Source organism: Achroia grisella, unplaced genomic scaffold (genome assembly GCF_030625045.1).
Source record: "Achroia grisella isolate CSIRO2021 unplaced genomic scaffold, CSIRO_AGI_Agris_v1 utg770, whole genome shotgun sequence".
NCBI classification, from domain to species: domain Eukaryota; kingdom Metazoa; phylum Arthropoda; class Insecta; order Lepidoptera; family Pyralidae; genus Achroia; species Achroia grisella.
The window spans coordinates 50,324-64,693 of record NW_026713016.1 but is presented as its reverse complement, the minus strand read 5'-3'; the positions used below and the strand labels follow the sequence as shown (position 1 = coordinate 64,693).

At 34.7% G+C, this 14,370-nt stretch overlaps 1 protein-coding gene across 1 annotated transcript in view; it reads left to right on the top strand.

Moving 5' to 3' along the window:
* Positions 1–4,735: 4,735 nt before the first annotated feature.
* Positions 4,736–14,370, top strand: part of LOC131850488 (uncharacterized) — a 31,826-nt gene continuing 22,191 nt past the window's right edge. The window contains exon 1 of the mRNA XM_059200720.1: positions 4,736–4,964. Within this exon, the coding sequence (XP_059056703.1) occupies positions 4,736–4,964 (229 nt within the window). The remainder of the gene's footprint in view (positions 4,965–14,370) is intronic.

The window sequence follows — 14,370 nt, the reverse complement described above, 5'->3', positions numbered from 1 at the left end:
CTATAATGATTATGTTTTTGTCCGAAACACTCGGTATGACCAACGTACAACTTGCCTGCTTTATATGACTAGTAATATTTGCTTATTTCGCTACGAACTCTATATTTTCGTATAATCCTAGATTAATATTACCTAGATATGTAAATCACCGCCATTTTGTAGGTCAAGCTACATTTTGATAATTCCCATAACAATAAAAATACTAACTAAATGACCATGCCCCTGGCCTTGTACATTATTTAAGCTGGTACCGACAGAAATTAACGAAAACAGTGAAATATTGTTCATTTTATGTATTTATACATTAACTGATACAAAAAGCAGTCTTATCGATATGCAATTTTGTCCTAACTACAATTAGGTGAATAGAAAAAGTAAATATAAGAAAAGGACAGGTAATATATATATTTACATATCCCCTCCGATCGATCCCCCGTCCAATTCACGGGGATCGATATTACGACGGCCTGAGCCGAGGTTTGAACCTCTAGTGGTGCCCTCAGACTAAAGTCGTATCAGTCAGGCGGGAGTTGGTCTTCAGCCGCTCCATAAGTCCTTCCGCGGATTTGGAGTGCCATCTGCACTCGCCCCCTATCGTCCGGTGAAGGTGTAAAGGCCAACTGCGGCCAACAGCATTATAGTAATCCATAAAAAAAAATTACATACATAATATGCTTTCTTAATTAAGTTTTACCATGTTTTACATAAATTTTAGTTCATATTATATTATTTTCCTTCATCATCATTATATGTTTGTTACTTTTAGCTTTCTCCTACCTGTACCTGTTCATTTCTCAAACCATTTCCCTATGGTTACCAGGAAAATTTTGCTTTCAGCAATAAGGCCGCCTCATTGTAACGATACATATCTCCTTTAATATATTATTTTATATTATTCTTTACTGTGTGTTACTAATAAAGTATATTCTATCTAACTATAAACTTTATACAAAGTGGCCAAAGTGTGGTTAGGTAACTCTATCTCAGGAAACGTCCTATGTGGTTATAGTCCACTCATGCATAAACGAAATGTCTGTTTTAGTACACACTCTATCCTGAGGATACTATTTTAAATTCTTGCTTTCGCTCTCCATAGACTTCCATGCCCTTTATAGCGTTTTGTTTTAAATTCTATTTGTTCCTTCCTTTCTCCACTTGAACTCGAAAAGTAGTGAGTCAAATATGTGCAGTTTTCTCTTTTTCCTTCACACTATTACATCACGGTGTTCTGAAGTTTTGGCACCGTCTAATCTGTTCGGGACTGCAGCCGTGTCGACACCATTCCTCATAACGTCACTTCTTATCCTGAGGAGAATAAAACCATCGCTCCTAAAAATATCCTTCAATTCTTGTCCCTGACGGACCTAGCGCAATAGGTCTCAGCAAGTCGCAGTGTTACAGGTCTAAAACATTTTGTAATAAAATGAAAGGAATAATAAAACTAGAATCATAAAATCGACTTCACCTTAAAGGAAGTGTGTCCACACTATAAAATTACAATTATCTATATTGTTAGATATTCGAAATTCTTCAGTAAATGTATGAAATGATTTTTTTGCTTGCTCTCGTCACAGAATAGAAACAAATGTTTATATACACTATTAATATATAAATATATATATATATATTATTATTATTCGTTATATCCCTATTCAGAGACCTTCCGTCTGCCCTCACCCAAATTTTTTTCTTGTTTCGTCACATAATAGAGACAAATGTTTATATACACTATTAATATATAAATATATATTTCTATTATATTCTATATTATTATTATTCGTTATATCCCTATTCAGAGACCTTCCGTCTGCCCTCACCCAAGGGCGCTAGCAATACTTTCAATCAAATTTTTGCCGTAAATATTTACGTTCCGCTCTACTCGACTTACTCTATTATTACAGTAAACATAAAGGTACATATTTTTTGTTATTCTGAAAATTCATTACAATTCCAATGTTATGCATTTTTTTTTTCAAAATTCTTTAGTGTCTTGGATAGTCAATACAAATGAGCAAAAGATGAGTCTTTTTTGATTAAAATTCTGTTTTTTATTTACATGTATATAACTCTAAAACAACAGACGGTGAATTTTGACATATCATAAGAATCTGTATTAGACCTACATGAATAAATATATTTTTAATTGAATTAAATATTGCACCAATTTAATATACTTACAGTTATTATTATAAACTATTACATTCTTTCAAGTATTAAATACGTAGCTTACATTTCAGAGATCATGACGGTCTCGGTAGTTTAGCGGTTTAGCACACCGTCTTACTTCCGACGGGCACGGGTTCGATTCCTCGCACGGCACAAACATTTGTTCATGAGTATGATTGTTTGTATCGATCTGGGTGTTTTCTATGTATAATATGTATGTATTTACGAAAAAACATCTACGTAATTGTATCAGTTATCTAGTAACCATAACACGAGCTTTAGTTGGCTTAACTTGGTTCTAGATGGCGCTATGTGAATTGTCCTGAGATTATTATTATTGTTCTTACATTTTATATTCTCGATTTTGTTTATTATTCTTATCGTTGTGGTCTCATTAACTCAACTTTTGCTGGTTCTTTACTCTTTATGGCGTATATTATTATTATTAATTATGTATAATATATCTATACATATAAATAAAATTGGAGTGTCTGTTTGTAATATTGAAATAACAATTTTTTACTACATGCATATGAATATAAATACGGAACATACACCAAAATAACATTTTTTACAATTTTTGTCTGTCCGTCTATCCGTTCCGGCTAATCTCTGAAATGGCTAGACCGATATTGACGGGACTTTTTTTGGCAGGTAGCTGATGTAATAAGGAGTAACTTAGGCTGCTTTTATTTTAGAAAAATAAAGTTAAATTCCACGCGGACGAAGTGCGGGTACAGCTATATTTTGTATATCTCCCTTTGATGGATGGTTAAGCTTGTAATTGCAGGTGAAAATCACCAAAATTTTTATTATTATTATTAATATTACTAGTTTCATCTAGGGATTGAACGAAAAGGGGTAAGGAAGATACAGCCTTAAGTAGAAATAATAAGTAGGTCAAGTTCCATTTTGATAATCCTGCCAACAATAGAATGAGTAACTGTATAACCCACCTGTAGCCTTGTACATAGCATTACTAAACTCGGTACCGATAGGGATTACCGAGGGTCGTTCGTAGGAATAACATACCTATATTCATAGTGCTTTATTAAATAAGGTTACAGTAAGACCTCGACCGTAAATCCAATCATCATTCTAGAATAATATACTTTTTCTAGAACACGATTTTTATATAATTAAAATGGCGATCCAACTGAGTACAATGCATACCTACATGAGCGTAACCTGTAATTTTATGAATATAATTAAATTTGAAATTTATTTGCGTATTATACAGTTGGATATTCAGTAATAATTTTTTTTTTTTTATTTATTCAAATAAACTTAATTTAAGCACTTTTGAATAGTCATAACAATTTGTTTTTTATCTACCACTCGTTCGGAAAGCTGTCTCATCACAAGAAGAACGAGCAAGAAACTTGTGTGTTGCTCTTAATATTATTGGCAACTGTTTAATTGCCCCAATTTACGGGCATAAAAATGTTGAGTACTTTATTAAGTACTAGCTACTGCCCCGGCTTCGCACGGGTGGACGTGTATTATATATATAAAACTTCCAGTTAAACATACATAGGGACGGACACAGCGAGAGCGACTTTGTTTTATACTATGTAACCAGATACTCGGCGTGGCTTCGCATGGGTGTACATGTATTATATATATAAACCTTTCTCTTGAATAACTCTATTAAAAAAACCGCTTCAAAATCCGTTGCATAGTTTTAAAGATTTAAGCATACATAGAGACGGACAGACAGCGATTGCGACTTTGCTTTATATAATACTATGTAATGACTATTTTGAATATTTTGAGTATTTTACTGTCATTCCCCAAACTCATTAAATCAAAATAACTTTATTCATGTAAGTCTATTACAGACTCTTATGATATGTATAATTTACCTTCAGTTCACAGTACTTTCGAGCTAAGATTATCATTATTATTGTGATTATGATGATTATTATTTTATTTATTTATTCATAAACACAATGTACTTTATTTATAAATAAATAAATAAAATAAGTAATTAATAAAAGAAGAATTGATAAGAAACTAAGCTTTTAATTTTTTCAAAAAAGCTTGTAAATAGTTACTATAATACAGGTTTATTTTTTAATTCAATTAATGTAGTGATCTTTGGCATATCTCTCTCGATAAGAAAACATATCAAAACCGTCCGTCGGTAGCTGGAGATTAAATGAAGTGTCATTCGGCAGTAATAATCTAGAAGTCTTTTACAGCGATATAAGACTTTCAGTTGGTAACTGCTGACTGGTTACTAACACACATACACCTTCTCCCCTCCGATCGAACCCCCGTCCAATTCAAACGGGGATCGATATTACGACGGTCTGAGCCGAGGTTCGAACCCCTAGTGGTGCCCTCAGACTAAATTCGTATCCGTCAGGGAGGAGTTGGTCTTCAGCCGTTCTATAAGTCCTTCCGCGGGTTTGGAGTGCCATCTGCCGCCTATCATCAGGTAAAGCAGTAAAGGCCAGCTGCGGCCATTAGAGTAATCCGAAAAAAAGCTATATATAGTAGGGATGATACAGAGTGTGACTTGGTTGCAGCGCACCCCGAGCCGTGGCAGCGCGGTGATGTCGGCATGGAGGTGGTGGTGCCGCTGGCGCTCGTGTGTGTGCTCGCTGTGAGCGGCGCGCCGAACGCGACGCGCGCCCGCCGCCCCGACGTGCCCGAGACCGGGCACGACCACACGGCGTCCCCCGCCGCGCCCGCCCGCCCAGCACCCGCCCCCGCCCGCCCAGCGCCCGACGACGACGACGAACTCCTCTCGCAAGCGGACTACTACGATGAGGAGAAACTCAACATATCCGGTAAGTCTGATTGATAATAACAGCTATCTGATAAAAGAACGTGTTAACCCTTTACACGCGTTCTTTTATCAGATCAGGAGCGCACGTGATTTGCGCGGAAAACCAACGCGCGCAATTTTAAGTGATTGCTTTTTACTATTTCTTGATTACGTTTCACTATCTTTTAAAGTTTTATTTTTAAAATTTAAAATAACATCTTAGGAAATAGATTATATCTTCCAAGAACATTTTAAAATATATGAAATATTAATAACTTTATAATAATGCCATTGTTCCATAATCAGTTGTCCACCATTTTGCAATTAAAATTAAATATTAAGAACAAAAAGGCACTAATAAAACACACATAATGGAAGAATGCTGAAATACGCTCACTCAGGTATACATTTTACCTGAACATTCTTTCCTGGGGGAAAGCTAATGAGATAATAAAGAAGATACAAAACTTAGAAGCAATTTTTTTCTGTTTGATATAAAAAATAGATTTTTAACAAAAGACAAAATACAAATAATCTGATGATACTGGATAAGAGTCCATGTTTCACTTATAAATAAATATTTCACTTTAGTGTCAAGTTCAGTGTGTAATTACCAAATTTACATGGCGCCTTTATATCTGAACCAACTTTATCATCTTTATGTCAAACAATAATATAGTTTTATACAGAATAATACTGACGATAGAAATTTAATTTAATCTGTGAGCATATATCTAGATAAGACAACCAGTAAATAAAAGTAAGAATACCCTTCTAACTGACAATTTAGTACATTTTATATAAGCTAAGATTCAAAGTATGGACGCAAACAATGAAGTTTGGCAATAGATACTCCTTACACCGAAACCTTTACATTTGAATAAAATATTTCTCCAAACCAAAGATATAAAAATGGCGGTGTATTACCTCTAAAACAAACCGTCCCAAACTGCATTATAATAAGTCCTGCATGTTTTACTTAACCCAAGTTTCAGAGGTAATGCAAGGTCTTCAGTTTTGGCAAACAGCCAACGAAACCAGCTGACTTGAGCAAAACATCCCCCCAATAATGTCTAATGAAATCGCTCAATTGAAAGCAATTTTGTGGAATGTCATTTATGACTTTATTGCTTGCCGACAATACTGTTGCCACCGTTCGAAGGACATTTCAATTAATGGCTATCGATTTTGTATCCATTTCGTGCGATCGTTAAATATTGTACTGTTTGCAAAATATTATTTACGCTTCAATTACATTGGTATTAGGAGTTGCTAACTTAAATTTATTACTAGTATTTACATAACCTAATTGTACAACTAAGAACCTAAAATTAAAAAGCTAAAAAAAAATTATATGATGACCAAAATATATTATTAAAAGGGGTCCCTTTAGGCAACGTTCCGAAGATACTGGCAGCGTTCCCTCTTTGAATAGCTAGACTAATTCTTTGTCCAAGGTAGCTGCCAGCTCTTCGGTCTTCTGTGATGTCGACTAACCTTTTCGTTATTTCTTCGTTGCTAACTAAACGTGGTCTCAACTTTAAAGTATTTATTTAATTAAACATATATAAAAGATAAATGCAAACGATTGTTACTTATATAGCCTTAAACGGAGCCTAATTTTTCACATATAACCTGCTAGAATTTTCTGTATTTTATTAAATATCTTATTTGAGCTTATTCCTAATTAAAAAACCGACAACGTACGTGCTATTCACCTGGTGTTTCTCAAGGGCGGCTGTAAACACTTACCATCAGGTGAGCCGCAAACTCGTATCTCCCCTATGCTATAAATAATTGTCACATATAATCTTAAACTTGTAAAATTCTACTTTTGTTTTTAACTGGCTACACGCCCCGGCTTCGCCCGAGTGTACATATATTATATATATAAACCTTCCTCTAGAATCACTCTATCTATTAAAAAAACCGCTTCAAAATTCGTTGCGTAGTTTTAAAGATTTAAGCATACATAGGGACGGACAGACAGCGACAGCGCCTTTATTTTATACTATGTAATGATAATGAAGCAACAGTGGATATATTTTTATATAATAAATGTAATAATCGCGATTAAACATATTACGTAAATGCGCATTGCATTAGTTCATTATTTATATATACCGTAATAATTCAGTAAATAAGTACAGCGAATTAAAATCAGTTTCCTGTTGTTTCTCTTAAAATACAGGTCACATCACGTCTAATTATAGCTGTAACTGAATCAGATAGAACGGGATTTTCCTTGCTGTTTCAGTTACCATTTCCTTTTCTACCGACTTCAAATACCTAGACTATCTTAATAAGTCTGAATTCTTTGAAAATCAAAATATCTTTATTCATGTAGATCTATTATAGACTTATGATATGTCAAATCTACCGTCAGTTCGTAATGCTTTCGAGATGAGAAGAACTCACTGACACGATTCAGGTCGTATTCTTTTCAAATATGGTTGTACACGTGTACAATACAGATTCATTTTGAAATTAAAATTTGGGAGAATAGAGTGACCTTGGTTTACCATTTACTTGCAGTTTGGCCGTCAGCTTATTACGTATTTAATGTCTGCACAAATACTAAATGTCGAAGTTCATTCATTCATTCATAATTTAAGAGCTGTGCTCTTGTCGGTGGAGCTCCCGCCACCTTCCACGATCTTCTATCAGTCCCTTTAGCTGTTGATACGACACGACTCCAACTTTTTCTTTAACTAGGTAGGGAAAAAAATAAAATTATAATGTAAAAATTTGACGTTCATAAGCGGCTAAAATGTCCTACATGAATAAATGATTTTTGAATTTGAATTTGAATTTGAATTTGAACTTGCTTGATATAGCTGTGTCTTGGTCTTCGAATGTCGAAGTAAATAACCAAAAACAATGTTTTCTTCCACGGAATGGCATAAATTAGATTCTCCCAGCAAATCCAACGGACTTAACAAATAGGTTTGTGTAACGCAAGGAAACAGCGACCTAATGTACAACGGCTTTGGCAGATAAGATACGAGGCTTCGACCCCAATAACTGGGCCGTATCTCTGGGAACATTTTGGATGAACCTAAAAAACATAATTAAAAAGTTAACTGCTGTTTATGATCTATTAAATTTGTTTATGCGTAACATTTATGAAATTGGAGATTGTGGAAATATTGTACACATATAACCTTTATTCTATCAAAACTATACAGTAATTTTTTTTCGACTGTATGTTTCTCCTCTTACTTTTTCTAAACCACATATCGCATATTCCTACGAATTCGTGCTATTTAGTAGTTTCTATTCATACATTATCTTTATGTCAAGGTAACATCTAATTAAAAGAGCAGCAAGCAAGTTCCTCATCCATTCTTCTTGGTTAAAGCTGAATTCCAAATGGATGGTAAAATAAAAAACATTACTTACAATATTGAAAATAATAATAATAATCTCAGTACAATTCACACAGCGCCATCTAGACCCAAGTTAGGCTGGCTAAACCTTGTATTATGGATTTTAAACAACTGACACAAATACATAGATATTTTATTTCAAAAATACATACATAGTATATATATTAAATACCCATACCGACACAAACAATTATGAATACAAGTGTTTGTACCGTGCGAGGAATCGAACCCGCGACCATCGGAAGTAAGGCGGTGTGCTAAACCAATAGACCACCGAGGTCAAAATGTTAAGTAACTCCTGAAAAAGTCTAATAAATTGTAACTAGGCCATATCGATCACGATTAGCGGTCTAGCACAGCGTCTTACTTCCGATGGTCGCGGTTTCGATTCCTCGCACGATACAAACATTTGTATTCATTAGTATGATTATTTGTATCAATCTAAATGTTTTTTATATATAACATGTATGTATTTACAAAAAAATGTAATATAAACTCTGCTTATCTTGAGACTAGATGGCGCTATGTGAATTGTCTTGAGATATTATTATTTATGTATTTGTTTATGTTTGCACATGCATATACATAAATTTATATATATTATTATTAGTATACACTAACACGTTAAACTTAACCTTTTTTTTTATACTACTATGGTGGCAAACAAGCATACGACCCATCTGATGGTAAATGGTTACCGTAGCCTATGGACGCCTGAAGCACCAGGGGTGTCACGTGCGCGTTGCCGACCCTTAAGAAACCTTAATATACCCTTCTTGAAATAAAATACTTTTTTTGTGTAGGTGTTCAAAAATGACATCTACTTATTTTAATAAAGATTTTTGTTTTACGCTTTCATTTATTATCAACATTTCTTTACAATGCTTAACGACAAGCGTTAAAATTTTACGTCCGTTTGAATTACAAAAACATGCCATTAAACCACAGTGAGAGTCGTAAAACAATATTTAACTATTGTAACTTTAAATTAAGTGTTACGTGAACCACAGAGTTATAATTATTAGTTTGTATCTGTGACCACTAATTCGATATAAGGTAGTAAAGGTTACGTTGATTGCTGGTGTTTAATATATACCTATATACATATATACCCGGGTCACAAGTCCGGGGACAGCTCGGTGTTTCCCTCTCTGCCAGACAATGGACCCTGCTCTCGCACAGAAAATCCATAGAATGGATCTAATCATCGAAAAAGAAAGGGCTTTTAAAATACAACTGGCATAATAATTTGTGTATACGATATCCAGATAAGACTTATAGTGAAATATAAAAAACAATGACTCGGTGGTCTAGCGGTTTAATATACCGCTTTACTACCTTTGGTCGCGTGTTCGATTCCTCGCACGGTTCAAACATTTGTGTTCATGAGTGATTGCTTGTATCGGCCTGGGTGTTTTCTATGTATATTACGTATGTTTTTACAAAAAAAATATCTAAGTATTTATATCAGTTGTTTAGTACCTATAACACAAGTTTTGCTTAACGTGGGATTAGATAGCACTGTGTTAATTATTCAGGGTTATTTTTTTTATTTAGTTCAACACGGCTATTTGGCCTCACAAGAAAAATACCTACGTGGTTAATTGCAGTTCAGACGCAAAGTTAATAAAATTTCTGGCCAAACCAAATATTTAAGGTCGGAGAAATTTGCATAATTTTATGTAAAAGCAACGGGCCAAAAGTTAAACAATTAAACGAGGCGCTTATAATTACTCTGCAGTATTACAGGAGAATGCTGTAACAGCAAATATCAGAAGGTATTGTCTCTTGGTATATTTTTTTTATGTAATTAGAATAGCAAACAAACTGACGGCCGGCCTGATGGTAACTGTCGCCTATAAACATATACAGCACTATGGAAATCATGTATAGAACGGCCGCGACACCACTTATGCTATTTTACACTATTTGCTATTTTAGAGGAGCCACTCTGTAATCTTCTGCTCCAGGATTATTTAAAAGAGCAACATAAGTTTCTTGCTCGTTCTTCTTGTGATGAAACAGCTTCCGAAGAGCGGTAGATAAAAAAATTGTTATGACTATTCAAAAGTGCTTAAATTAAGTTTATTTGAATAAAGTTTTTTCTATTCTATTCTATATTCTGCCCTGTAATTTTACTACCTTCATCAAATCAAATCAAAATATCTATAATGTGACAATAGACCTACTATTACAGACTCTTACTATATATCAATACTACTGTAGTAATTTAGACCTAAGAAGAAATGACAAGGCAATCAGCTCTTATACTTTTCAAATGAGTTTGTAGATCACAAAAATTAAGATTCATTTTTAAATTCAATTAGGGCTACCAATATTAGGACTACCAGCATATGATATTTTATATTATATACCTACATTTTTTTTAATGGTCTGCCCACATAAATCTCTTTTTGCCCAATGGTTGACTGGGAGAAAATACCTTAAGATGTTAAGTCCCCCATATGCATCTATATTTGTGTATTTGTACATTAGTTTTAATAAATAAATATGCTATATTACATTTAAGTCAAAAATATCTACTGAATTATTTTTTAAATAATACATTTTTCACTAAGTATCCTGAGTTCTAGCCAACTCATGCCTAAACGAAATATCTCCTTTGGAAAGTACACACTCTATCCTGAGGAGATAAAAACTATCGCTCCTAATGTGTGAATTGTCCAGCTGTATTGTTAAAATTATAATAATAATTATTATTGATTTATTTGCATGCATTGTACAGTTTCGGTATTACTAACTAATAAAAGTACATGCAGCACCACGTAGGGGTATGCAAATATTTAAATGAAATCATAATTAATTTAATATAAACTTATTTAGTCACATTTATAAATATAACTATCCTACAAACAACCACAAATACATGAAATTATTAATTAATTAATGTCAGTTACTAATAACAATTTATATAATACTAGCAGATCCGACCACGCGTTGCTGTGGCTAAGGTTCTAGAATAAAATCATGTTGAGACTACTAATCGAGATGTAAGTATTCTATCTTTTAAGTTAGATCAAATTGCACACAATGATCTCTCTGGCGGTATCGAACCACTTAGCTTGAGGCGAGACTTCGCTTCGCTTTGCGTGTTCTACCGAAAATACAATGGTCTGTGTTCTGAAGAAATATTCAATATGATGTCCACAGTTACCTTTTACCATCGCAGCGCAGGCCATCGACAGGGAATTCATCCCCACACGCTAGAACCTAAGTGATCTCGGACAGTGCGGTTTCAGAGGAGCTTCCTCCGGCGTACATTTAGATTATGGAATGAACTACCTGCCGAGGTTTTCTCATGAGACTACAGTATAGGGTTTTTAAAAAGGGTATATTAAGGCTTCTCTTTCTTAAAGTGGCAATGGGCAGGGCACATAGCTCGTAGGACAGATGGCCGTTGGGGCAGTAGAGTGGCGACCACGGACCGGAAGACGCAGCGTGGGAAGGCCTCCAGCAAGGTGGACCGACGATCTGGTCAAGATCGCGGGAAGGCATTGGATGCGAGCAGCGCAGGACCGATCGTCGTGGAGATCTTTGGGGGAGGCCTATGTCCAGCAGTGGACGTCTTCCGGGCTGCGATGATGATGATGATGATGATGATATTAAGGTTTCTTAAGGGTCGGCAACGCGCACGCAACACCCCTGCTGTTTCAGACGTCCATAGGCTACGGTAACTATTTACCATCAGATGGGCAGTATGCCTGTTTACCACCATAGTTGTATAGAAAAATGTGCAAATCAAGTTTGCAATCGGTTCAGTAGTTTAATAGTCCATCGCGGACAAACAACGCGACACGTAATTTTTATATATAAACACTAGCTGTCCCAGCAAACGTTGTTTTGCCTTAAAATAAAAAAAAAAATTTGGGGTGGACTACCCCTAACATTTAGGGGGATGAAAAATAGATGTTAGCCGATTCTCAGACCTACTCAATACGCTCACAAAATTTCATGAGAATCGGTCAAGCCGTTTCGGAGTATGGGAACGAAAACTGTGACACGAGAATTTTATATATAAGATAATGTCATCCATTTTGCCGGTCACTGAGTAAAAACACTTAAAAGCCAGATACAAGCCTGGCTTTTAAGTTAGCGAGGCCTTATATAATACGTTGCGATTTATACAGCCTTTTCGTCCCTCTGTGAAATAGATAAAATATTTTTTATAGCCAGCAATAATATAAATTTAATAAAGTGACAAGAGTAATTCGGGTAGGCTTTATAGCGCATCTGCCAACTTTGGCGCTTTGCCAACGGTCCTTGGCACCTATACACTTGCCAAATGACAACCAAGTATAGTGTTACGACGGTTGTATCGTACCTACATATTTTGACGGATTCGGCGATCTAACGCTTTAGCACACCGCCTTACTTCCGATGGTCGCGGGTTCGATTCCTCGCACGGGACAAACATTCATGATGTATAATTGTTTGTATCGGTCTGGGAGTTTTCTATGTATAATATGTATGTATATACGAAAAAAATATCTATGTATTTGTATCAGTTATCTAGTACACATAATACAAGCTTTAGCTAGCTTAACTTGGGTCTAGATGGCGCTGTGTGAACTGTTCTGAGAATATTATTATTAAATTGAGTTTATATGAATAAAGAATTTTCTATTCTATTCTACTAAGTCTATATCGTGGTAGGAAACAACTGAGTAACGACTCTCAGAATCTGATATATAAAATTCTCGTGTCACAGATTTCGTGTTTATACTCCTCCAAAACGGTTTGACCGATTTTTATGAAATTTTATATATTCAGTAAGTTTGAGAAACGGATACTATTTATTTTTCATACCCCTACCCCTATATAAAGTGATAAGGGTTGTCCAACGCTAACATTTTTTTATTTTTTTATTTTTTGGACAAAATTTTTATATTTTTATAATGTGACATTAAAAAATAGATGCAACCCTAAATTTTCACCCTTCTACCACCAACCCCTATTTTTTAAAAGCGACATTAGACATTTTATATCGCAAACCAACGTTTGCCGGGACAGCTAGTGGCAATATAAAATTAATTGAACAAATGTAATACACACTTTAAGTAATCAAGGAATCTATAAATAGAACCCTGACAATAGTCGCTAAGTGATTTCGATCGTTAAAACGGTATGACGACTGTGGGAAAGAGAGAGGGAATCCTGGTTTATTAATATTTAGATACTTCAGCCTACAATTTTCTAAACCAATTAAGAACAAATTGAATTAAAATGTTCATCTCAAATTAGGGACTTGCGATAATTATTATATTGTTGTTCCTAACTGTTTCCAATAAAGTAGGTTTTTGATCTGATTCAATTAGATTTTTGTAGGTGTATGTGTTCAGGTCAAAAGCGCCTGATATTTTTTAATAGCACCGAGTAGTCGCATTGCATACATGCTTGTTTTTTGTATACTGCATCATTTTTATTTTTTTCTTATGTATAAACCAGCTACTCGCCCCGGCTTCGCCCGGGTTTACATGTATTATACATATAAACCTTCCTCTCGAATCACTCTACCTATTACAAAAAAACCGCTTTAAAATCCGTTGCGTAGTATCTTTAAAACCGTGCGAAGCCGGGACGAGTAGCTAGTAAAATATAATTGAAAGCGATTTTATAATTTCCGATTGAAAGCGATGGTATTCATTTGTTCACTTATAAACTACTCAAATACTACTAACTTAAGTACTAAAGTACTACTAATTTGTTTTGAAAAGTATGAGGCCAAAATTTTTTTATAGTCTCCTTATTATACTTTAGCCACATGGAATTTACCAAATCCATCTGATGAAAAAAAAAATCCGGTCTGAAAGGGTTAGCAGGTACAGACAAGAATCTTTGAAATGTTCACTGTAATATATGCCCCAAACGTATATAAACGTAAGTGATAACATTCTTTACCAGTTGCCACCTTTAAATTTTCTTATAACCTCCTTACGAGTATGTACGTCCGTCACTTTGTGCTATATTGCAAATTTCTCCTTCATGGGAAGCGGGAAATTAACTGGCATTCGGGAAACG